Below are 24,098 nucleotides of genomic sequence, written 5' to 3' on the forward strand. Positions count from 1 at the left end.
CCACCGCCAGGTGGTGTTGTCGGTGATAGCGCCTCCCACGAAGAGGGCCGAGAACACTAGAGATGGCGAAGACGGAGGTAACAATGGCGATGTATGTTGCGTACTTGGACGGCGGCACCATCAGCGGAACCATAATTGTGGAGAGTGAATAGATACCAGAGCCTCCCATGCCCTGAAGAGCTCTGAAAACAATCCTGTCATGGACCCAGACGAGATTAGTATCTTTTTGGAATCGTATTTCGCGCCCATCAGGCCATGAAGGTAGTGCTATAAAGTGAAGCAGAATCTAGTGACATACAATGGCAGCATTGACTCGGAAGCACCGCAGGCAATGGAAAAAATGGTGAAAAGAGTGATGCCAGAGACAAGCATCAACTTGCAGCCGAGAATGTCACTTAGTTTTGCAAAGATGATCAGGAAGCCTAAAGGTAAAATCAATGTGGTCAATAGTGAACTGGCGCGACGAAACATCAAGCAACGCATACGGGACAACGAACCAGTATATGTCAACAGATAGGAGGTCACAATCCAGCTGGCCCTATCGAAACCTTGCAGGTGGTCGACGATGGACACCAGGGAGGTACTCACAATGGTGGTCTCCAGGGTCGAGAGCAGCAAGCTGAGGCATAGTCTGTTGAGGTATGGCGGTGGTCAGCGAGAATACACGTATGCCTAGCTTGTCAAGTTGGTAGGCTGCTGCTGTGCAGAAGCGGAGGGATTTACCCTGCTGTCAAGGCATGGAGTCTCCATCCAGTATGATAGACCTTTTGTCGAGTCTGAGTGACCACGTCGAGGGGCCGGATATCTGCCGGCGTGGTGTTTGTTGCTGCCTCTGGACGGGACAAGGCGCCGCTGCCATTGTGGACAGCGTCTTTGTCCCCCTGACCGAGGTCGACATCAGGTTCTGGGTCTCTGGGGAAGGGAGAAGGTGTTTTGGGCTCGCCAGAAGATGGAGAAGCATCCATTGGAAGACGAGGAGTGAGTGACGAATCCAGGACTTGACAAAAGGGGAAAGGAGCGAGGAAAGGTGACACAACGAAGAAAGATCGAGGTCCTTGACCAACAAGTCGAATGGAACTCGGAAGGGGAACTGGCTTAGAGTCTGACTGCAAGGTCGACCGGGCCCTTGAACGAAAAAAAAAACGGGCGGTAAGTGTCGCGACACGAACAGCGTGGTTTGGATAGGCGGATGTTCGGGGGGCTTCAAAATGAGGCGTGTGAATGTTGAATGTGTATGTCGAGCCGGCGAGTGCCTGAATAGATGGTTATCGAGACAAAAGACGAGGCAACCAACTGGCAATGCTGGGAGATGGACACCCAGGTGTCGACGTACAAAGGGGGTGATTGCCAACTGCCAATGCTTGCTCACACCCATGCCGAATGGCCCATATGACCATTTCCACCGGGCCAATGCAGTGTAACAGCCAACAGCCTATGGCTGACGTGCGTGTCGAACGATGAGAGGCAGCAATACAGCCTCAACACCAGCACGCCATGCGCATCTTGGAGATCCCGTCTTCACCTGGATGAGGCACGTCTCCCTCGTCCTTTGATGCATGGAGGCTTCCGGTCCAGGATCCTCCTGCCTTGGTCCAGACAGCAACTGGCAACGGCAAGGGCAAGAGCAAGACATCTGTGGTGGGCCGGAACAAATTCTCCGGGAGAAACTGCTATGCTGCTTGGTGCATTCAAGCATCTCGGCTGCTTCTCTCCTTCAAGGTTGGATGTCTCGCAAACACCTTCACGAAATTGGGCGGCGGCTGCTTCCCCCCACGGATCATGGAACATGATCGGCCGCACATGATAGGGGCTTCAGAAATACTTGAGTCTACGTTCTTCGAGGTACTTAAAAATAATCGGGGCTCCTGGAGAATTCGGCCATTCGGATGCGATCACGCCCTGGGCCGCACCTGCGTTCCGTCCGGTACTTAGTTGGTCGTAGCTACCTCACCTGCCCCATCTATGGGTACCTGAGGAAGCTGCAGCCCAAGGGCCAGGGCGCCTTCTACAAGGCAGGGGTCATCCCGAACCTCACCCAACTTCGCGCCGCAACCTCATGCCTTGTCGTCCATCACACATCATACAACAACCACCCTATCAGCCATCACCCACCACCACCAACATGTTCTTATGTGACACCTCAATCAATCACAGAAGATCCATCCCGGGTGATCCTCCAGCCACGGCGTTGAAACAGAGTCAACATCAAAGGATGCATCAAGCCGCGGCAGACGGGCCGAATTGATACCGCCGATGTCGATGTCGACGGCGACGGAAACTCACAAGCCTCGAGCCACTGGCCTCGAACCACTGGCCGAAAACAAATCACGCGTTGTCTAGATTCTTTCTCGATACTCCATCAACGTGACATTGCGTCTGACTGCATCGCCAGGATTCATCTCCTTCGATGGCATCCCGGTCACAGACGCTCTCGCCGCCCGCCCTCGTCCGCACCATTCACACCAGCCCGCCCGTTGATCAGTGCGATGTCCGCCCGCAATGACGATACCGCATCCTCCAGCCCAGCCGCCGCTTGTGCCTCCTCAACCAGGGCCACGATTCTCTCCATGGCGAAGAAGACGGTGTCGATTTTGCCAGATAGCACCGACAGCATCCGCCCCCGACGCACCACCTGGCAGCTGCGGTCATCCCACGCCCCGCAAGGCTTGGTCTTGATGGCCAGCTGAGGACCGACGTAGCGGAAGGTTTTGGCGAACGAGGGCATGTATCGCGCCACCTGCTCCTCCATGAGTGCTCTCTTGGCTGCGATGACTTCGGGCGCTCCCGCCACCCTGTCGCGCGCCGCCCTCGCTTCGTGGGGGCACAAGAACTGACCCAGCGGCGTGTGCGGCACACTCGATAGCGTGAAGAGGCCCGGCTCTTCTGTTGGGTACACCGAGCACAACGGGCCGTCGACGAGCGTGACAGCCGGGAAATCCACGGGGCCCTCGTAGTACAGCAGCAGCGTCGGCTCGTACACGACCTCGATCCCCGGCGGCCTCGCGAGGTGTCCCCATGTCGCATCAACCCCGTAGTCGAACCGCTCTCCGTCAATGAAGACTCCGGCTCCCGTGTCCACGATGCTCGACACGGCCTGTCCTAACGCGAGCACCCCCGCCAGCTCAGCCGCAAAGTGCGCCCCTCGCCTTGGCCAACAGCAGCACCCTCTCCCCCCGTACGCACAACACCTGCCACGTTTGGCGAGCTCAACTCCCATGGGCGCCCCCTCCGTGAACTCCACGCCGCTCGATGCCATGACCGCGCGATAGGTCCCATAGTCTAGAAGCGACTCCCGCGATGCCACGGCGTATGTGTTGCATGGTACGCTGCGACTAAGGCCCGGGTACCGCTCGAGGAACCGCAGAAACCCGTCGCGAGACTGAATCCGTGTGTCGCTGTGTCGCGCATAGTGAAAGCCCATGTGCAGTCGAAACTGATTGTTACCAGACGCTTCATGCAGGAGCCGCGTATGTTGCTCAAAGACTTTCACCTCGAAGCCGAGGGCTCGGAGGGATGTCGCGATGTGGCAGCCGTAGAAGCCGCCTCCGATGATGCCGAAGCTCAGGGGTTCCGTCGAGATGAGCGCCACCATGATAGATATGGTGCCCTGGCCATAGTCAGTACAAGGCTAATTTGTGAGGCGGGGGAGGTGTGCTCTGACGACTCCTTTTCCTGGCTGGGAGATGAGGTCAATGGTGGTACCGGAGTTACGCAGTGAAGTTCTCTGCATATTCGAACAGGACAGTCCAGGAGGCATACAGAAAGCCCACGTCGGGCAGGTAGACGAAGGACGAGGTCTCCGGTGGAACAAAAGCTGCCAAGGGGCGACATAAAGCCGAGCCTGAAGTGATGTAGGCGTCCTACCATGCTGCATACTAATGAGTAGGGCATGTCGTGTGTCTATTTATAATCCCTTACACCTCCGCCGTCCTGTCGCCAACCCAACTCACCCGTACATTACTTATCCAAGCAGAGCATCTACGAACAATTATCCGTTCTCTGCGTCTATTTGCTCCCAAGTCATTCATCCTTTATCATCAACATGCGTATCCTTTGTCTCCACGGCATGGGCACCAATAGCAAGGTAAGTTTGTTTCTCTCGTCGACTTCCATCGCCCTTCTCGAGGTTTCGACGCTCATGTAGCCTCAGGTGTTCCAGATGCAGACAAGTGAGTGCTGCCTTGTTCACTCTTCGCTCCAATTTTCCCACTAAAATTAAGCCTACGTGAGCAGCCGCTCTGAGACATCAACTCGGTCATCCACAAGCCCATCATTTTGAATTCATTGACGGCGGCGAGCCTTGCGACCTGGCGCCCGGCATCGAGACCTTTATCTCTGCCGAGGAGGCCCTCGCCTACTACGACCCAAAATCAGCCCCCAGCATCCTCGCCGCCATTGATGATCTCTCTTCCTGGCTCGCCGAGAATGGGCCCTTTGATGGCGTGATGGGTTTCTCCCAAGGCGCTTCCCTTGCTGCGATGGTCATGGCCCGCGCCCGTTTCGCTAACCCTCCGCTCTTCTCCTTTGGCGTCTTCTTCTGCGCCGGCCTGCCATACTGCGAGGACGGCCTGCGCGCCGGCGAGGTCAAGTTCCTGCGCGCCGCTGACGGTGTTGGGCCCATGATCCATGTGCCTACAGCGCACATTGTCGGACGCGAAGATCCGGACGTCGCTCATGGCACGGGCCTAGCTGAGCTGTGTCAGGAGTGGGGAAGGGTTCTGCTTGATCATGGTGCGGGGCATGAAATTCCCATGGCTCCTGTGGAGGTTACGAAGAACATGGCGAGCGTGGTTGCGCAGGTCATGCGCAAGTCTACTTTTGGACAGTGATGGCTATGACTTGGTAATCGGGGCAATTGGAGACTTGAAACAACTTTGACAATCCTTCAATCTGGTGAATAACATCCGCAATGACCAGCTTATGTAAACAGGTCACGACGTCTAAATATCTTCTCACAAGTTGCTAACCCGGTAAATCATGTAAATAAATCCCCCCAGCAGACCAGCCGAGCTGCAAAGCAACAGGCCAATATCGACGTTGTTCAGTTTCACCCATGACATGCGCACATCGGCCGTCTGCAGATGCATCGGGCGCAGCTCTCGACCGCGTGGGTAGAAATCCGCATCCTTGACATACAGAGGCGACGAGGTACCGTCCTCCATCTCGACACCACGCGGCTCACGTCCCAGCAGCTGGTGCTCGAACCGGCCGTCCCAGTCGTATAGGTGCTCCTCGATGAGGTCGGCCGCCAGAAATCTCCTACGAGATGCCACGGCCGCGATTTTGTGGAGGCGAGCCGACTCCCTCTCGAAATCGTCCCTCTCGCTGACAATGATACGTGTTACGCCCTCAGTCAGCTGAGCGGCTGTGAAATCTTTCTTCTGCAGCCGGACAGCGACACCCGCGGCCTCGAGCCGGAGGGCGTTGTTCATCTGATCGCCAAAGACGCCCATGGCGATCATGGGCACGCCGTGAAAGACGGACTCGTTGGCAGACGATGGGCCGGCGTGGGTCAGAAAGACGGCCGTCGAGCCGTGCGCGAGAATGGCGCGCTGCGGCGCCCACGTGCAGCTGAGCCAGGCTGGGTGCTCGTTGGCCAGCATGCTGGCGACGGTCATGCGGCGGTCGCCGACGGCGGACGAGGACGACGACAGCCGCTCCGACTCGATGCGGCGGCGGGCCACGGCACTCAGGGACCAGACTATGCCGTCAATGACACCGGCAGCGAGGGCCGCGTCGAGACCGCGCATGATCTTGTCGACCTGCGCGCTGTCGAGGATCACATGCGTGCCAAAGGCGACATAGCAGATGCGCTTGCGGGCGGCGAAGAAGGACGCAAACGGTTCCCCCATGGCCGGCCACGACTCGGAGAGAATAGGCCCCACGGCGTGGACCAGCGGCGGGGTGTCGCGCGGCACCTCGATGCCGTAGTACGAGTTGGTGAGCACGAGATGGTCTGGCTTGGGCTGCTTCTGCCGCGGTGGCACGCCCTCCTTCTTGCGCATGGACCGTACGAAGAAGAGCCAGCGCAAAAAGTAGGGCGCCGACCGTAGCAGAAAGGTCATCTCGAAGAGCCGGTCCGTCAGGGAGGCCTTCTCGCTCGTCAGGCAGCGCTGCTGCATGCCTGACTGGCCGGGAATGTACTTTTGCGGCATCACCAACCACGGCATCTGCGGCCACATGACGGCCAGAGGGAGCCGAAAGTCCGAGGCCACATCCACGGCAGCTTCGACGTGGTAGTCGGCAAAGATAAAGTCGGGCCTGGTCTTCCTCACGACGTCTCCGAGCCGCCGGTATGTTTCGGGCCAGAAGGCGTCAAACGCAATCTTGCCGTCGACGATGTCCCGCTTGCCGGCTGCCGTGTCCCAGTCCCATGTGGAGAAGCGTCGGTAGTGCACTTCCTCATCGGCGGCCGAGATGGCAGGCCCTACTATGTGGACGGCAGACACGAACGGGTACGGGTCGGCGAACTTTTGTCGCCCTTCAAGTGTTGCGAACTCAATAGTATGGCCTCTAGAGGCGAGTATCACGCACACTTCAAGCATAGGGGCTGCAGACAGAAATACAAGTCAGTTTCAGTTATCAAATTGTCTTTTTTGATGGTGTTTTCCTTTTGACTCCTGACATACCAGAGTTTGTAGAGCCCCCTACCGTCACGACGACGAGAACTTTTGCCTTGGGAAGAGTATCCATGGCGGGATGATCCTACGGGATGGAGTCTGTCAACTTGGTTGAAGTCTTTCTCAGTCTCCCTTGGTTCGTTCAACGCTTCAAAAATCGAGATATCTGTCAGCAGTCTGTGTTGCACACCATGCTGAGCAAACTAGCCAGTGTAGATAGGTAGGTGCCTGAGTTCGTTGCTTCACTGGCAGTGGCTGAAGTCAAGCGTTCATGTGAGCCCCTTTCCCGGTCATACAGAATCACCTCTCATTAGGGACTTCTGTCGTGGAGGGACGGGATGGAGTTGACACGAGGAAAGCCAACGCATGTGGCACAACGTGCCAAGCTGGCCTCGCTGTGCTAGTAGCATTCGATTCATCTCCTCACAGGCATATTTTGACATTACGACCTACCTGAACTGGGCATGATGTTCACGTAGGGTACTGGATATAACCTCTTCAGCAAATCATCAGGAGCTTATCACACGTGGTGCATAACATTGGAAAAGTGTTGGGGAGTGGAACTCCGCTGATGCAACACTCCTAAACTTGAAGCGAGTTCCACGCAATCAGTTCGTATAACCACATCGAAGCCCTTTGGTGTAGACTATGACACGTACCCTGCGCCGTCCCATCCTTGTCTACTCCTACCCCGGCCTGGACAATGCCGAGACTATGGCGGCGAACATGGCGTGACCGTTCAAAGACCTTGGAGTTCGTCGCTTCCGAATCGGGCGGTCCCGTGGGGGTCGCGTCAGGGCGCTTCTCGAATGCACGGGGAAGCTGTCGTCAGCCTTGGCGGAAATGACCCTTGACTTATCTTTCGGTGCGGTCTGCTGAGGGCGACATGCCAAGTCTCACGAATCGATCGACTAGTGGCGGGTGGATCAGCGTTTTGACGTCTCTACAGATCCTCCGGGGCAGACAGCCTGCATAAGCGGCCGGCCGGGAGGATCCTGCCGGCCACGGGCACAGGAACAGGCGCCGGAGGGATTCGAAGGGTGGAACGGCACATGCAAGAGACACGACGAACCCATTGGGTCGCCAGTAACTTTTATCCGCCGGCTGATTTGTGACGTTGCAATCGTCTTGATAGGACGAGATTGTGCTTACGCATCGCCAGAGGTGACACGGCCCTTCCATGCATTGCATGAGCCTCTGGCACCTGCAACATGGCATCTCTACTCTGTATGCCTTGCTTGGCACCTCTTGGCACCAGCATTGCCGCCTGATGGGTGTCGGCGTAGCGGTCGCGTATGATCCAATGAATGCGCCACATGGCTGAGAAATGATGATAACGGCAAAAGTATGAACTACTCTCAGCCGATGGGCAAAGAAGAACGGCTCCTATCTCGTGTAGATATGGTATGCAGGCACAGCACTCGATCAGTAAGCGCGCCCGCTTCCTGCTGAAGACGTCGGCTCACCGGTCTCAAGTTGTGGGGTGGAAGCAACACAGCCGATTACTAGAAAGCGAAGGGTACTTAGCTCGTTGTTTCTGTAAGTACTGAATTATGTAGTACTACGTTGGGTTCATCACACGGGTAGTGTCGCTGCATTTTGACGGGTCGGCGTGAATAGACTTGCATGTCACAAGTTGTATCGAGAAGACACTCAAAAACCATCAGAGATTGAATTTGGCTACAGGTTGGCTGTGCTGTTAGTGTAGGAGTTGAAAGCGCGTGAAGGAGGGAAGGAGTGATGCAAAGCCTTTGACAAGACATTGTAGAGATATCTTGAGAAAGGAGGCAAAGGCTCTCAGGCAAGTTTAGGAAAAAGAACAATGCATAGCTCTCTACTTGGGTAAACCAATACAGAACAACTGGCCTGAATCAGGGCATACTTGGTAGATATCAGTGTATCTCACAAGTAAGATAAGCGCCCAATGCTGTCACTTGACAAGGCAGCATGGAGCATAGCCATCACCAAATTCAGACGAGGAATCAGGCAATCTCTTTTGGCAGGCAGTGTACACTCGTACCTCGAGGTAGCAACATGTAGACAGACAGGGAGGGTTTGAGCAGCTTAAGGAGTTGCATGGATGATCGGTACGTGGTTTTTGTACGGAGAGCGAACACATCCTGAGAGTCACGAAGGAATATAAAGGTAGGGAAACCGATCTCGCCGTCCATAGATTGCCGTGATTTAACACACTTTCTCTCTGCATCAAACTTGTAAGCCCTCATCGATTGTGTTGTTGAGTGTTTATGACACCATTCATCAACCTTGGAACATACGTTGCCTCATCTCGAATGAAACCGATGAGATCAACACCCTGCGTTCATCAAGAACCTATACTCAACGTCGTTCTCCGCACACACCCTGGTCACACATCTGATCATATATTTTATTCATAACTTACATTCCTTAACGTTACCCTACCGTTCTTCGCAACCATGGAGCCCATCGCCATCATCGGCATGGACCTCAAGTTCCCCGGCGACGCCACTGACGCCGAGTCCTTCTGGGACATGCTGATGGAGGGCCGCTCGGCCCTGCGTGAGATTCCTACGGACCGGTTCAATGTGTCAGCCTTTTACCATCCTGACCCTGAGCGCGCGGGCTCTCTCAACGTTACCAAGGGTCACTTCCTCAACGGAGACATCGCCGCCTTTGACGCGCCTTTCTTCTCCATCACGCCGGCCGAGGCCGCAGGCATGGACCCCCAGCAGCGTGGTCTCCTCGAGTCGACGTACCGTGCGCTCGAGAATGCCGGCCAGCCGCTGGAGAAGGTCACGGGCTCCAAGACTGGTGTCTTCGTTGGATGCTTCACCCGCGAGTACGAGGCCATCATGTTCAAGGAGACGGAGACGCAGCAGCGATACTTCGCCACGGGCACGGGGACGACCATGCTCGCGAATCGTCTGAGCTACTTCTATGATTTGCGTGGCCCCAGCGTTAGCCTCGACACGGCGTGTTCGAGCAGCCTCGTGGCGTGTCACCTCGCGTGCGCCAGTCTGCGGTCTGGCGAGTGCGACACTGCACTAGCCGCCGGCTGCAACCTCTTTTATAACCCAGATACTATCATCCCACTGACAGCCCTGGGATTCCTGTCGCCCGATGGCCGATGCTACAGCTTCGATAGCCGTGCCAACGGCTACTCGCGCGGCGAGGGCTTCGGCATGGTGGTGCTCAAGCGGCTCAGTGACGCTTTGCGCGATGGCGATACGGTCAGGGCCGTGATCCGGGGGTCCGCAAGCAACCAGGACGGAAGGTCGCCCGGCATTACACAGCCGACGCGCCAGGCTCAGGTCGACCTCATCCGCGCCGCTTATGACGCCGCCGGCCTGGACCTTACGCGGACGCGCTTCTTCGAAGCCCATGGCACTGGCACCCCGGTCGGTGACCCCATCGAAGCCAGCGCCATCAGTGGTGCCTTCTCAGAGCACCGTTCCGCCGCAGAGCCTATGGTTGTAGGCGCTGTCAAGACAAACATCGGCCATCTTGAAGGGTCCGCAGGCATTGCAGGCCTCATCAAGACGGTACTCGTGTTGGAGCACGGCGTTGTCCCTCCCAACACGTGGTTCGAAAAGCCGAACCCCAAGATCCCCGTCGACGAGTGGCATCTTCGGTTCCCCACCGAGCCTCTGCTGTGGCCTGGCGAGGGTCTGAGGCGTGCTTCTGTTAATGCTTTTGGCTACGGTGGTAGTAATGCACACGTCGTCCTCGATGATGCTCTCCACTATCTTCAGGAGCACGGCCTCAGAGGGCGACACCATACCGCCAAGAAGGCGACTCTGAAGAAGGCCCTTACCAACGGACATGCTGCCGACGGCGTCAACGGCCATGGGACGAACGGTATCAATGGTCATGAAGTCAATGGCCATGGTCATAGTGCCATCAGTCAACCGCGGGCCTTCATCTTCTCAACATTTGACCAAGACGGAGCGGCCCGTATCGCGTCAACGTACCAGGACTTCCTCTCCTCCCGCAAGACGGTCCAGCCGCCGTCCCCAAACTTCCTTTCGGATCTGTCGCACACACTCACACGCCGCACCGCCTTCCCTTGGCGATTCTCTGTCGTCGCCAACAGCGTCGATAATCTCGTCTCTCGGCTTGCGGCCAGTCCCTCGCCAACCCGCGCCGCCTCAGAGCCCCAGCTCGCCCTCGTATTCACAGGCCAGGGTGCTCAGTGGCACGCCATGGGCCGTGAGCTTTTGACCTCCAATCCCGTCTTCAGTGCCTCCCTCTTTGCTGCCGACCGCTACCTGCGCGGCATCGGCTGTGCCTGGTCTCTTGTTGGCGAGCTTCTACAGGATGAGTCAAGGTCGCGCGTCGCCGACGCCGCCTTTAGCCAGCCACTTTGTACGGCGCTCCAGGTTGGACTTGTCGATGTGCTTGCCGCTTGGGGTGTGCGGCCCGCCGCCGTGCTCGGGCACTCTTCAGGCGAGATTGCTGCCGCGTACGCCGTGGGCGCCTTGTCGCGCGAGGCGGCGTGGCGTTTGGCATACCATCGTGGTGCCCTGTCGTCAGCGCTTGCCGCGACCACTGGGAGCGACAATCGCCGAGGCGGCATGGCATCTGTGGCCATGAACGCCGAGGATGCGACTAGATATCTCAGTGATAAGCTTGGGGTTGCGGCTGTTGGGCGGGACATTGTCGTGGCATGCGTCAACAGCCCTCGCAATGTAACCATCAGCGGCAATGCTGAGAGCGTCGACAAAATCCAAAAGGCCCTCGAGGCCGATGGCGTTTTCGCGCGCACGCTCCAGGTGAACAACGGCTACCACTCACCGCTGATGGAACCCATTGCTGAGGCCTACCGCGCGTCGATCGGCGTGCTCGAGACTGCCGATACTGGAGATGAGAAGAGCCGTCCTATCTTCTACTCGTCCCTCACCGGAACAACGGCCTCCATAGCAGACCTCCAAAGCCCTGCATACTGGGTCCAGAACCTCACTTCGCCTGTGCAATTCTCAAAGGCATTTGCTCTCATGTGTTCCAGTGCAGGACCACAGTTCAAGAAGCTGGGCTCGCGTGGCGCTGCCCATCAGCAGCAGCGGCCTAAGATTAGCGATGTCCTCGAGGTCGGGCCACACGCCGCCCTACGCGGGCCCATCAGGGAGATTCTCGACCTCGCGCCGCAGGTGACGGCTGTCGGCTATGAATCGATCCTGCGCCGCAACACGTCGGCCACCGACACGGCCCTGACGGCGGCTGGCTGGCTGTGGTGTCATGGCCACTCCATCGACGTGACAATGGCCAACGACGCGGCACACGAAGACAATCCTAATGCTTCTAGTCGCCTCCTCACTGAGGCGCCCGGCTACCCCTTTAACCACGCCAACCGGTATTGGAATGAGAGCCGCATCAGCCGTGGCTACCGCTTCCGCCAGGCCACCCGCCATGAGCTTCTGGGTGCCCCAGTGCCCGACTGGGACCCGGCGCACGCCGTGTGGCGGAACTACCTCCGCCTCGTCGAAAACCCCTGGGTCAAGCACCACCGCATCACAGGTGCCACCATCTACCCGGCAGCCGGCATGCTCGTCATGGCCATCGAGGCTAGCCGCCAGACAGCCGACCCCTCGCGCGTCGTTCGGGGGTTCCGCATCCGTGACGCCCGCTTCGCCGTCGCTCTGCGCGTGCCCTCCTCCCAGACGGGTATTGAGACGCACTTTTACCTGCGCCCTGCACCCCGGGATCACCCTGACACGGCGCTGCAGAGTGTGCGTGAGTTCGCCTTGAGCAGCTTCGAGGGTGGCGAGTGGCACGAGCACTGTCGCGGCCTTGTCGTCACCGAGTACGAGCAGCCGCCCACGGCCGTTGACGGCGGGCGCGAAGAGTCGTCTTTCAGACAAGCATGCCTTGAGACCTTGGCACGCGTAGAGGCCGAGGTCAGAGTCGAGACATCGTTCCGCCAGCTCTACGAGCACCTGTCGACCGTCGGCCTCGACTTTGGTGCTACCTTTCAGACACTTCGCGACATACGCTGCGGACACGACGTCGGAGCTGCCGTCGCCACCGTTGAGCGCCAGGATCTCGAGGGCCTTATGCCCCTGGGCTACCTTCAGGAGCACCTTGTGCACCCCACCGTCCTCGACGGTATTCTTCAAAGCATCATTGTGTGCTTGACAAAGGGCGGCCGAGATATGAACCAGGTCATGGTCCCCTCTGAAATTGGAGATATCTGGGTTTCGGCATCGCCCACGGCCAAGTTCGAATCGGTACGGGTCACCTGCGAAGGTTCGTTCCTCGGCATGCGCCAAGCTGAGGCGCGCATCGTCGGCGTTGACGTGGTCACTGGGGAGCCGGTCTGTACTGTTGATGGTTTTGTCATCACCTCCGTCGCGCGCGCCGAGACAAGCGCCGAAGCGGCAGCCTCAGCAGCGGGCAGGCGGCTCTGCTTTGACCTCGACTGGAAGATTGACCCAGCCTTTGTCGACCAAAAGGTCGCGAATGACGTATTCCAACCTGATGCAGCTCAGGGCCCCACGCCGGAACAGGCACTGCTCATCGAAAGTGTCGAGATGATGTGCTATCTATACATCCGGCGCTACAACGATGCTTTCCTTTCGAGCCCTGAGCAGGAAACGAGTCAGCGAAAGAAGAGCAAAATTGGCCACCACGCTCAATACTTTGACTGGATCAAGTACCAGTTGGAGAAATATGACACTGGCCTCGTGGCCCACGCCAAGACCGAATGGCGACAGCGCGCTGCCGACGATGAATATGTAGCGCTTATGGAGAACAAGCTTCTCGAAGCGGGCTCGCCTGAGGGTAAACTCGTCGTCAGCGTTGGTCGGCAGCTCCCAGCCATCTTGGCGGGCGAGGCCGATGCCCTTGAGCTACTTTTCCAAGACAAACTCGTCGAGAACGTGTACCGGTCTGGCGTGGGCGCCGAGCTGGGCTACCGTCGAATGGTTTCTTACATCGATGCCATGGCTCACAAAAACCCTGCCATGCGCATCCTCGAGATTGGCGCCGGTACGGGCGGTGCCACTCGTCCCATCCTCGAATGTCTCACGACGCATGGCATCCCACGCTTCAGCCACTATACCTTCACCGATATTTCCATTGGCTTTTTCGAAAAGGCTCGTGACATGTTCGATAAAGATGCTGGCGGTCGTATGAGCTTCCGCGCTCTCAATGTTGAGGCAGACCTTGCAGACCAGGGCTTCGAAAACGAGGACGACCAGTACGACCTCATCGTCGCCGCCAACGTCATTCACGCAACCAAGAGTCTCCAAAAGACGCTCACAAACGCCCGCAAGCTGCTCCGGCCTGGCGGCAAGCTGATGCTGTACGAGATGACCAACACGGACATGATCCGTACTGGCTTCGCCTTTGGGCTGCTGCCCGGCTGGTGGCTGTCCGCCGAGGATTTCCGCAAGTACACACCCCTGGCGAGCCCCCAGGACTGGTCCGCATCGCTCAAGAAGAGCGGATTCAATGGCATCGATGTTCAAATGTACGACTTCCCTGATCACCGACACCAAATGGTGAGCGTGCTTATCTGCAGCGCCGAAGGCGGGCCAGCAAGTAGTACAGCTGGGACTGGCGCCCCTACGATCTCGAACACTTCGTCAGAAGCTCTCACCATTGTCGTCAGCGGCTCGCCCTCTAGCTCGTCCCTGCAGATGACCTTAGCTGAGAAACTGGAAAGATCGGGCAGTGCCGGTTCCAAGATTGTCCGCCTCCGGGACTTTGCAGCCCTCGACACTCGAGATGTTCAGCAACGTCGGTGCATCTTCCTCGGAGACATTGACTCCGACTTCCTCGAAAGCGTGCAAGGTGATGAGTACAATGCCTTGCAGAGGCTAGTATCAACCGTCAAGACGCTTCTCTGGGTGAATCAGGGAGGTGGACCCTTGCCCGCCAGCCCAGGCGCCGACATGGTCACCGGCTTCGCGCGGTGTATGCGCGCCGAGAATCCAGGCCTGATCATGCTGACACTCTCGCTGGAAAGTGCCAGCAATCTCGACTCTTCGATTTCCACCATATTGCGCGTTCTTCAAGGATCTGGTGGCGAGAATAGCTTCTTCGCGAGCAATGGCGGTTCCATACTCATCCCCCGCATCACCGAGGCCACCCGCATGAACGAAGTCATCGCCGCCAAGGCAAAGGGTGGTGCCTCTTCCACTGTGTCAGAGACGTGGGCGGCCGCCACTTCTGGTAGGGCGCTCAAGCTCGCTTGCGATACGCCAGGCCTTCTCGATACGCTGCAGTTCCGCGACGATCCCCTTCAAGAGCAGCCCCTAGGCTCTGAGGATGTCGAGGTACAGGTGCACGCGACTGGTCTGAACCTACTTGATGTCATGATCGCGCTTGGCCAGGTGACAGGCGAAGCTTTCGGTCAAGAGTGTGCCGGTGTTGTGACGCGCGTAGGTGACGGCGTCAGTCGCGTTGCCGTCGGCGATCGAGTGTGTGGGCTGCTGCGCGGCACCTTCAAGAACCTGGCGCGTGGCACGCAGTGGCAATTTGTCAAGCTTCCGTCATCTATTGACCACGCCGTTGGTGCCGCCATGCCCGTCGTCTACACAACGGCTTACTATGCACTCCACGACCTGGCGCGATTGCAAGCCGGTGAGAGCGTGCTGATCCACTGGGGTGCTGGTGGCGTCGGACAGGCGGCTATTCAGCTGGCCAAGAAGATTGGTGCCGACGTTTTCGTTACGGTCGGTTCGCTGGAGAAGCGGGACTTTGTACACGAGCACTACGGTGTTGCGCTCGACCACGTCCTTTCGAGTCGTGATCTCTCGTTTGTTCCGGGCATCAAGAGGCTGACAGGGGGCCGTGGCGTCGACGTCATCTTGAACTCGACATCTGGCCAGACACTGCGGGCGACATGGGACTGCATCGCGGCATATGGACGTTTCGTCGAGATTGGCAAGGTCGACATATTTGCCAACGCGGGACTTCCCATGGCTCCGTTCAAGAAAAGCGTCACCTTCTCTTTCTTCGATATTGGCCTTTTGTCGCTCGAGCGGGGCCCTCTTTTCGGCCGGGTGCTCCAAGACGTTGTCAACCTGCTCGCAGATGGGTCAATCACGCCGCCGCAGCCGCTGCATTCGTACACTTACTCCAACATACAAGAGGCGTTCAGGATCATGCAGGCAGGAACGCATACCGGAAAGCTTGTCCTCGAGCCTCGTCCCGATGATTTGGTAACAGTTGAGCCGAGCCGCAAGCCATCGTACTCATTTTCCGCCGATGCCGCCTACGTACTATCCGGGGGTGGTGGCGGCCTCGGTCGAAGCACAGCACGGTGGATGGCCTCCCGTGGTGCAAAGAACCTCATCATTCTCTCGCGCTCGGGTACGTCACGTCCAGCAACGCAGGAGCTCGTCGACGAGCTCGCACAGGCTGGCGTCAACGTTGTGGCTCCGCAGTGCGACGTCTCGAACAGAAAGGCCCTCACAGCTATCCTTGACGAGTGCGCCGCAACAATGCCGCCCATCAAAGGATGTATCCAGGGCTCCATGGTGCTCAAGGACTCTCTCTTCGCCAACATGACGCAGGAGGACTACTACACGGCGGTGCGTCCCAAAGTAGTGGCTTCAAGAAATCTGCATGAGCTGCTGCCTAGAGACATGGACTTCTTCGTGCTGCTCTCATCGGCGTCGGGCATCGTCGGCAATCGCGGCCAGTCCAATTACTGCATAGGCAACACGTACCAGGACGCGCTGGCACGTCATCGCGCAGGCCGTGGGCTCCCTGGTGTGGCCGTGGATCTAGGCATGATCCTTTCCGTGGGATTTGCTGCTGAAAACCAGGGAAGCATGGCCAACCTGCGACAGGAAGGTTTCAATGCCATGCGTGAGGATGAGTTCCTAGCTTTGCTGGACATCCTATGCAGTCCCCCCGATCTTGACGCCGACGCAAACGAGAGCCCGCAGATCGCCGTCGGTCTCGAGGTGCCTGCCACGCTGCGGATCAAGGGCATCCCAGAGCCGGCCTGGCTGCACGATCCCCTCTTCCGTCAACTTTACCAGATCCGTGGCGATGGCGGTGGTCACGGAGATGGCGATGGTGATGGTTCCGCTTCTTCGACATCCTGCAGCGTCCTGCTACCCGCAGCATCGTCGCTCGCCGATGCGGCGGATATTGTGGGCACTGCCATCGTCCAGAAGCTATGCAAAGCGCTATCGTCGAGCGAGAGGGACATTGACACGTCGAAGCCGCTTCATAGTTATGGCGTCGACTCTCTTGTCGCTGTCGAGCTGCGCACCTGGTTCATGAAGGAGGTCGGGGCTGACATGGCCGTTTTCGACATTATGGGCGGGTCCAGCTTGAAGGAGCTGGCTGAGCTGGCTGCTAAGAGGAGCTCCTTCGTCAATCTTGCTGATGAGGATGCCGATGAATGATCTGGGTGATGATGCTTTCGGTGATTGTATTTATGGGCATGCATGGAAATATGGGGAGGAGTTTTCTTTCCTCTTTTCTCTTTTCTTGCTTCGTTTATGTTGTTGCTTGAGATGATGATGCTGAAAGCGAAAGAATGTTGGTCGAGGGGTTGAACTTCAGTGCGCTCAGGGGTTGTGCTGACTAAGGCGATTCAGGTAATACCTTCTCTGACTGGTTCGGCTCTGGGTCTCAACTGGAAGGTGCGGAATACGTGACAGGCAGACAAATACATTTCGATCTTGCAAGTTATGTGTCCGATCATAATTCATTCGAGGCGAGCAGATACCTGCAATATCAATGCTTCCCATCTTCGAAAAAGAAACGAAAAAAAATCACTGCGAATCTCCGAACAGCAATTGCTGCAGGTACGATGTTGTACCCCACTCTTGTGTCATGAAGGCCTAGATTCTCAAAGCAGGCGCAACCCGAGGCCTACCACCTTGCCCTGCCGTTCTCGTAGTTGTGGGCTCTTTGGTCTCAAGCACGAACACCTGTCTTTGTCCTTGTGCCTCGTTAAATTCAAATGTCGCCCCTGGACCGCTGGTTTCTGATCGTTGCACTCCTCACAGCAATATTCACCGCTTCTGCCAAACCCACATGGAAGAACGGCCTATTGACACCAACGACAGGCTGAAACCCTGTAACACTCGCGTCGTCTTCGTCAGCACCGCTTTCGACAAGCGTCCCGTCGCTCTTCTCTTCGTCCCCAGACTGTACGCCTTGGTCCCCGCCAATGTCCGCCGGCAACCCAGCGACAGCATAGCACGGCGTCCACTGCGCCGACGAGACTGGCCCGTCGGTGTTCGAAGGGTGGCCAAAGCCCGCGACGGCCAGAGCGCGCCTCGCCCAGCGATTGCGCACCCCGGCGAAATGCCACTCGACGACGCCTGGCGCCGCGTGGCGGGCGAGCGTCGTCCGGAGATCGACGAGGCCCTGGACGCTCGTGATGTCGATGCTATCGACGGCTGAGCAGTCGAAGATGATGGTGCGGAGACGTGGGAGGTGGTCGTTGTGTGTGGTGCCGAGACTGGACGAAGCGTCATCAAACAACATGGATGCAGAACCCGAGTCTTTGTTTGGACGGGGCTCCTGGACGTTCCACAGACGGTCCGATGGCTTGATGGAAGGATCTTCTGGGGTCGTGCGGCGAGTGTGGGACGTGATGTAACTGGAAATCAAGTCCACATGCTGCCCCTGATTGGTGTAGTTGAGTGTCTGCGGGAAGCGGTAGATGAACATGCCCGGGTAGGGGGTTTCCAAGGGTACCCGGGGGTTGAAGCCTTCGTCCCGCTGCGTGGAAAAGTACGTGTCAAAGGATTTGATGGCTGCCTCTCCCGGTATGTTTGCTGCTGTCTTCGCTTTCGGCGCGTCCCCTTCGGGCGGATGAGACGCTGACACTACTTGATCATCTGCAGGCACAAGGTGAATCCTAACGCGACCGAGAAACGATCCAGGCGTTCGCGCCATCCTCACAAGCAGCAGGCCTAGCGACAGACCTGTGGTGACGTAGATGGACATGTCTAGAGACTCAAACAGCGCTACCACGAGCCCGACAATCCATATGAGCAGCTCAAACGGCGAGAGCTGCCAGTACCTTTTCAGCGCTTTCGGCGTTGTCAACAGGTTGCTGGTCGCATGCATGATGAGGCCCGCAAGTACAGCCTTTGGAATGAAGGCGAAGACTGCTGTGACGACGTACAAGGCCAGAACAAGAACAAGCGCGCTCACAACGCCCGCGAGTGGCGTTCGCACACCAGATTTAGACAGCACGGCCGAGGCACTGAATGACCCGGTACAAACATAGCCACCGATGAAAGGGCTAAAGAGGTTGGCGATGCCCTGTGCCATGATTTCCTGCGAAGGTGTGACGGTGTACCCAAACATGCGGCCGAACGACTTGGCTATGGCAATGTGCTCAATGACTAGAACGATGAGGACGGCTGGGAGCTTGGGCAAAATGAGGATGGTGAGTTCGCTGTCGAAGCGGGGAATGCCAGCATGACGGAAACCTAGGGGTCACTGGATTAGCCTTTATCTTGATGTGATCATGGAATCTCTCGTTTTCACACCTGCTTCAATATTGCCTACTAAGCGGAACTTGGCTTCATCCCGAGGCAGCTTATAGTTGACAAGATAGCTGATGATAGTGAACATTACGATAACGAAGGTGAACCGTAGAGACGATATAATGCTCCAAAGGCGCCTCCTCTTAGGTTTCCGGACCTCAAGCTGAGAGCACGCAGTCTTGATGAGGTAGAGGAGGAGGATAGATGTCAGTCCGATGGCTGCATCAAGTTCGGTATGTCCCAAATTCTTAAGTGTGTTGATGATGACCTTGTATGGCGCCTCCCTCGTATTGATGCCTCGGATGCCGAGTGCTACTGGAAACTGTGTTGACAGAATGGTGATAGCCGCTGCTGTGACGAATGCAGAGATGGACGTGTACGGAATGAAATCAACAACCCAGCCGAAGCGGAGTAGGCCGATCGCCAGCAGGATCATGCCGGATATGAGTGACAAAAGAGGCTGCAACTTCCGCTGCTGTGTATACCCCAGGTTGCTTTTCTTCCACGGCCGTGACCGTGGAGCCCACGAGAAGAGACCCGATTGCCGTGGTCTTGTTGCTCAAGTCAGCCTCGGTGTACCTCTTCTAGAAATCTTTGGGTATAACACATTCAAAGGACAGGATATGCTACTCACCCCTATGACTATATCTCTTGACGTCCCAAACACCCAGTATGTCATGGCGCCGATGAAAGAAGTATACAAGCCATACTCTGGAGTCAGCTTGGCAAGAAGAGCATACGCTAGGGCCTGCGGAACGACCACGAGACCGACAGTCATGCCTGCCACGACGTCGCCCATGAACCAGCGCAGATTGTAGCGCGGCACCCACCCCACGCAGGGGAACAGCGCGAGAGCGTATCCAATCGCACCTTGCTTGGTCGGTATCAAGGTGGCGAGCCATTGCTGAATCGTCGGGTCCTCTTCAAGGTAGATGCGGCCCATGGCCCTTTGGGTTATCTCGAGGTCGTCGGGCTGCATGCGGGACTTTTCGAGGGATCATTTGGCAAAGATGAGTTGGACAACTGGGTGCAAGTGCCATTGATATTATCACGCACAGCCATCGCGGCGGTATACCATGTCTTACACGGCCTTGATGACGATTCTTCTGAGACATCCCCCATGTATGAAAAGCAGATATAATTTTTCAACATGAAGATGATCTGGAACCGTTTTCCAGATAGGGCAGCGCCGTCGCCCTTCATACCAACAAAAAACCTTGCGCCATCGGGGTTTGAGACCATGCATACCTTCGCTACTGCAGTTTGTTGGCATCGACACATACGTAAGCCGTGCTTCTGATGGATGTGAAGATCCTGACTCATGTAATTAAGAATTCCCGACGCGGGCTTTTTGGTGTGTGCATCTGGTCGCCGAAGCGCCATGTCTCCGCCCCACTTAACCCCGGAGGTCCACGCCGGCGTTCTCGGGTACCAATCGCTGGTTGATACCCTGACTACCTTAGTTAATGTACGCAGCGACAATTGGTCACTATTTCTGGAATCATGAGAACTTAGAGGGCTACGTCAAGTGTAATGAGCTAGAGCTTGCCCCATGTCTTTGAACGTCACCAGCCCTCGCCCACGACCCTCACCGGTATATGCAGCGCTCCCACTTGAGACCCGTTCGCGCGGGGCAATCGCCCGCCACGCGCATTCACTTGCAGCGCCTGGTGCATAAGCCGCGGAACCGCAAGACCGCTGTCCCGCTCCGCTCTCCAGTTGACAAACTCGTCCTCTACGACGCCGTGCTTGAGGTGCTTGTTGTCCTTCTTCTGCTCGGCGACCGTCTGGTGCGGCACGGGGTCGTGCCGCCCCTCGGCCTTCGGTGGGTAGTCGTGGCCCGTCCAGATTCTGCACTCGTCGGGGAGCGCCAGGAGCTTCCTCGCTGAGGCGTACAGATCAGTGGCGCTACCCCCCGGGAAGTCGCATCGTGCGGACCCGACGTCGGCGTTGAAGAGCGAGTCTCCGCAGAACACATCATTAGGCCCGATACGGTACCCGATGTGGTCCGGCGTGTGGCCCGGCAGATGCAAGATAGAGGCGCTCAGGGTGCCGACAGAGAAGACCTCGTCATCTTCAAAGGCGTGGTCGAACGCGTGCGTGAGCTCCTCTTCCGGCACGCCGTAGGTCGCGACAACGTGCTGCTGGACCTGCCGGATTCGCTTGCCGATACATACGGCGGGCGGGGCTTGCTGAGTCGAGCCGAGCCTGGCCTGCAGGTAGTTTGCCGCGCTGAGGTGATCGGCGTGGATGTGAGTCTCGAGTATCTTCTCAATGGTGTATCCCTTGTCGGCAACCAAGGCGAGGATGCCGTCGGCGGTGCCGGTTGTGACTGTGGAGCTGGCTGGATCAAAGTCGAGAACTGTGTCTATGAGGACAGCCGCAAGGGTCTGGCGGTCTGCGACAACATATTGCCAGGTGCCTGTAACAGCTTCATAGATATCATGAACGATTGGTTCGGCAGTCATGATGATAGTACCCTGAACGTGATGGCGATGTTGAAGGTCGATGTTCCCGTCTGTGGAAGACTTGCGTACATATAATGAGATAACTGCCTGATCGATCGATTAAATTCGAAAGGACGAAACGCAGGCATTTGGCGTGTTGAAATAGTGGTCTGGGATGGCTTGGTCGCCGACACATTTGTCATAACCTCGGAAAGTCTGAATCAGTCGCCGAACCCAAAGCTCTCGGCGACCTAAATGATGGCAAGCTGATGCAAAGTCCAAACCACTCCCCAAGAACCCAGGCTAACTGATTTAAGCAACATTTTTGTATCTGTAAAGTTGCTGAATGCATCGCGTCAACCAAGGTAGAATATGAAATAAGAAGAATTAATCACGGCACTTCAAATCTTGCATGCCTCGGTCGTTTCTCCTTCACCTGGATGATTTCCTTGGACACAGCGATGCACGAAACGAAGGAAAACTCGGGCTCAATTCATTACAGCTCATCTTTGGAAAACCTTCAATTCGTTGCCACATCTTACGAGTCTTTTCAGCGCTCCATCTTTAGGGTACCACATGAAGCCTGTGAAATGCCATGCATTATCTCGACTGGTTCCCGACCAAAACGAAGTACACCAAAATTCGACCACGTGAAATGGAAGCAGTCGTTCGGCATTCAAAGTATTTGATGATGATGCCAAACGGCTTTCCTGAGGAATCGACATTCAATCAATCGTGATTGAGAAATCTCTGAGAAGAACGCAGCAGATACACAAGTTAAGCGACTTTGAGGAGGCCAGGTCCCACATGTTGCCAGTGAGTATTACCTTCGCCGTGGCAACCGTTGACGACACAGTAGTGTCCATCGCCGTTGTGGGATTCTGCCTGGACTGGCGATCGGATCCAGACGTCCCTAACCTTTTCATAAGGCCTGCCCCAGAAATCGTGCCTCATGAGCTCAGCACGGTAGCCTTGGAAATACCGCCGATGCTTCAGACAGATAATGTCCCCACGTTCACCCTCGCAGTTGTAGATCTTGGATTGTCCCCATGTATAAGACACGGAGTAGCCACCAGAGATCCACTCTAGCCTACCGAGCCCTGCAAAGTTGAAGGTGGCAGTATGAGTCACTGAATAAGAAGTTTCTTTACCAGTGCTGCAGACGCGGCCGTGTGTACAATCGATTTGTGTCTGCCGAGATGAACATTTATCAGCGTACTTTCCAGGAAACTGGTTCAGGGGTATAACTAACAAGAGTACGGTGTCGACGGTACCTGTAGGGCACCGGGTTCGGGTGTGGTCGGGCCCTATCCAGCTGGCGACGCTCAATGGAGGGCCCCTGTCTTCCCTTTGGGTTGCTCTCTTCAACATCAGCGTCAAAGATATCGGAGGTAAGGTCGGCCGCAAGTTCCTCCTCGGCGTCCCAGGAAACACCAATGAGCAGCGAGGGGTCGAGGCCAATACCGTCCGGGTAGCACTCGACTGTGCTATTGCCCTCAAGACCTGGCAGGTCGCGAGTCTGAACGATTTGTTCAAGTGGGATGTAGCACTCCGCAGATGCCTGCTGGTGACTGTAGATCCTTGAACAGCTGATTCCTGCGGCGGCATCAACGCCAGCGGCGATGGGGTGCTCGACGCCATTGACGGTGACACTGCCGGCACCCTTGTCGTTGGCGTTGAACTCAACCTCTATGCCAAAGGCAACAGCCGAGACACGGTTGCTACAGTCGTATTGTAGAAGGTTGGCGAATTCGGCGTCCCAGAGGCCAGTAGAGGTCCGACCTGTGGTCAAGTCCTTCTCCCAGATGGCGAGGACGACAGACTTGGCTCCGTTGTGGACGATGACAGCTTCCGTCACGTCGGTGACTTTGCCATCCTCATCAACAGCGACGGGAGCATTGTTGTTGGCAGCGGCTGCGAAGCCAGCAAAGCAAAGTAAAGTAGTGAACAGCATAGTTGAGAAATGGCAGTTGCCCTCGTGTCAAACGCTGCTCGTATCGATTTGCGTTCTAACAAGACTGGAGTAAGAATGGCGGGGATTTTGGGGTATTTATAGCTCAGAAGTCTCGAGGAACCATAAGAAAACAGCTGAATCTACACTCCGAATCTCCAGACCGCGAATTGAGTAGTGAAGCTTAACCGCCTAAAGCACACGATCCATGAATGTTGGCATGCATAGGAGTCACCAGGTCTGTATATGCTGGGAAATGACGGTGATAGGACACCCTACGAGGCCAAGACGATCCCACATAGGTTCGAGTCTTAGCATTGAGTCTGAACCAGCATATCTGCATGCGGACCAATAGCAAGACAATGCTACACCAGTTGTGCCCCAGGTTTACCTCAAGACTAACTTGGTGCGGCAGAAAGGCGTAGGTTGAGAGCGAACGGACCTTCAAAAAGTAGGCTGAGTCCTTGGCAAGTGATTCCTTGGGGATCTTGGCCAACTATGTGCATGCACCTCAGCGGTTACCCGCTTCCAACATATAGATGCACCGGACGAACGGAGACTCGCCAATTCAGATCCTACAGTGATATGATCCACAAAATCACACCCGCCCCCAGACTGTTGTTACTGTATT

At 56.6% G+C, this 24,098-nt stretch overlaps 8 protein-coding genes across 8 annotated transcripts in view; 2 read left to right on the plus strand and 6 right to left on the minus strand.

Annotated features, from left to right (window-relative positions):
* The window catches only part of VDAG_01831 (uncharacterized protein), a gene marked incomplete at both ends in the record, with an annotated part of 2,312 nt that extends 1,347 nt beyond the window's left edge, over positions 1 to 965 (minus strand). The window contains 3 exons of the mRNA XM_009657860.1: positions 299 to 422; positions 589 to 631; positions 765 to 965. Coding sequence (XP_009656155.1) covers positions 299 to 422; positions 589 to 631; positions 765 to 965 — 368 coding nt within the window. The remainder of the gene's footprint in view (positions 1 to 298; positions 423 to 588; positions 632 to 764) is intronic.
* Positions 966 to 2,419: 1,454 nt separating this feature from the next.
* VDAG_01832 (uncharacterized protein) lies at positions 2,420 to 3,592 on the minus strand (the record flags this gene model as incomplete). Its single annotated transcript, XM_009657861.1, has 1 exon — positions 2,420 to 3,592. One exon carries the CDS (start codon positions 3,590 to 3,592, stop codon positions 2,420 to 2,422), a length of 1,173 nt encoding a protein of 390 aa, XP_009656156.1.
* Positions 3,593 to 4,042: 450 nt separating this feature from the next.
* On the plus strand, positions 4,043 to 4,829 carry VDAG_01833 (DUF341 domain-containing protein; the record flags this gene model as incomplete). Its single annotated transcript, XM_009657862.1, has 3 exons — positions 4,043 to 4,084; positions 4,145 to 4,169; positions 4,234 to 4,829. 3 exons carry the CDS (start codon positions 4,043 to 4,045, stop codon positions 4,827 to 4,829), a joined length of 663 nt encoding a protein of 220 aa, XP_009656157.1.
* Positions 4,830 to 4,952: 123 nt separating this feature from the next.
* On the minus strand, positions 4,953 to 6,719 carry VDAG_01834 (UDP-glucosyl transferase family protein; the record flags this gene model as incomplete). The annotated part of the gene is made up of 2 exons (XM_009657863.1): positions 6,630 to 6,719; positions 4,953 to 6,550 (listed from the first exon to the last, which is right to left on the minus strand). Exons 1-2 carry the CDS (start codon positions 6,691 to 6,693, stop codon positions 4,953 to 4,955), a joined length of 1,662 nt encoding a protein of 553 aa, XP_009656158.1. The 5' UTR covers positions 6,694 to 6,719.
* A 2,336-nt stretch (positions 6,720 to 9,055) lies between these two features.
* VDAG_01835 (fatty acid synthase S-acetyltransferase) lies at positions 9,056 to 16,963 on the plus strand (the record flags this gene model as incomplete). Its single annotated transcript, XM_009657864.1, has 2 exons — positions 9,056 to 13,048; positions 13,085 to 16,963. 2 exons carry the CDS (start codon positions 9,056 to 9,058, stop codon positions 16,961 to 16,963), a joined length of 7,872 nt encoding a protein of 2,623 aa, XP_009656159.1.
* Positions 16,964 to 17,522: 559 nt separating this feature from the next.
* VDAG_01836 (sulfate permease) lies at positions 17,523 to 20,048 on the minus strand (the record flags this gene model as incomplete). Its single annotated transcript, XM_009657865.1, has 3 exons — positions 17,523 to 19,012; positions 19,073 to 19,620; positions 19,780 to 20,048. The coding sequence occupies 3 exons, from the start codon at positions 20,046 to 20,048 to the stop codon at positions 17,523 to 17,525; spliced, it is 2,307 nt and encodes a 768-aa protein (XP_009656160.1).
* A 417-nt stretch (positions 20,049 to 20,465) lies between these two features.
* Positions 20,466 to 21,537, minus strand: VDAG_01837 (metallo-beta-lactamase superfamily protein; the record flags this gene model as incomplete). The annotated part of the gene is made up of 2 exons (XM_009657866.1): positions 20,466 to 20,519; positions 20,662 to 21,537. 2 exons carry the CDS (start codon positions 21,535 to 21,537, stop codon positions 20,466 to 20,468), a joined length of 930 nt encoding a protein of 309 aa, XP_009656161.1.
* A 756-nt stretch (positions 21,538 to 22,293) lies between these two features.
* VDAG_01838 (uncharacterized protein) lies at positions 22,294 to 23,470 on the minus strand (the record flags this gene model as incomplete). The annotated part of the gene is made up of 2 exons (XM_009657867.1): positions 22,294 to 22,672; positions 22,791 to 23,470. 2 exons carry the CDS (start codon positions 23,468 to 23,470, stop codon positions 22,294 to 22,296), a joined length of 1,059 nt encoding a protein of 352 aa, XP_009656162.1.
* Between the last annotated feature and the right edge of the window lie 628 nt (positions 23,471 to 24,098).

This window comes from Verticillium dahliae, genomic scaffold (genome assembly GCF_000150675.1).
Source record: "Verticillium dahliae VdLs.17 supercont1.3 genomic scaffold, whole genome shotgun sequence".
Lineage (NCBI taxonomy): Eukaryota > Fungi > Ascomycota > Sordariomycetes > Glomerellales > Plectosphaerellaceae > Verticillium > Verticillium dahliae.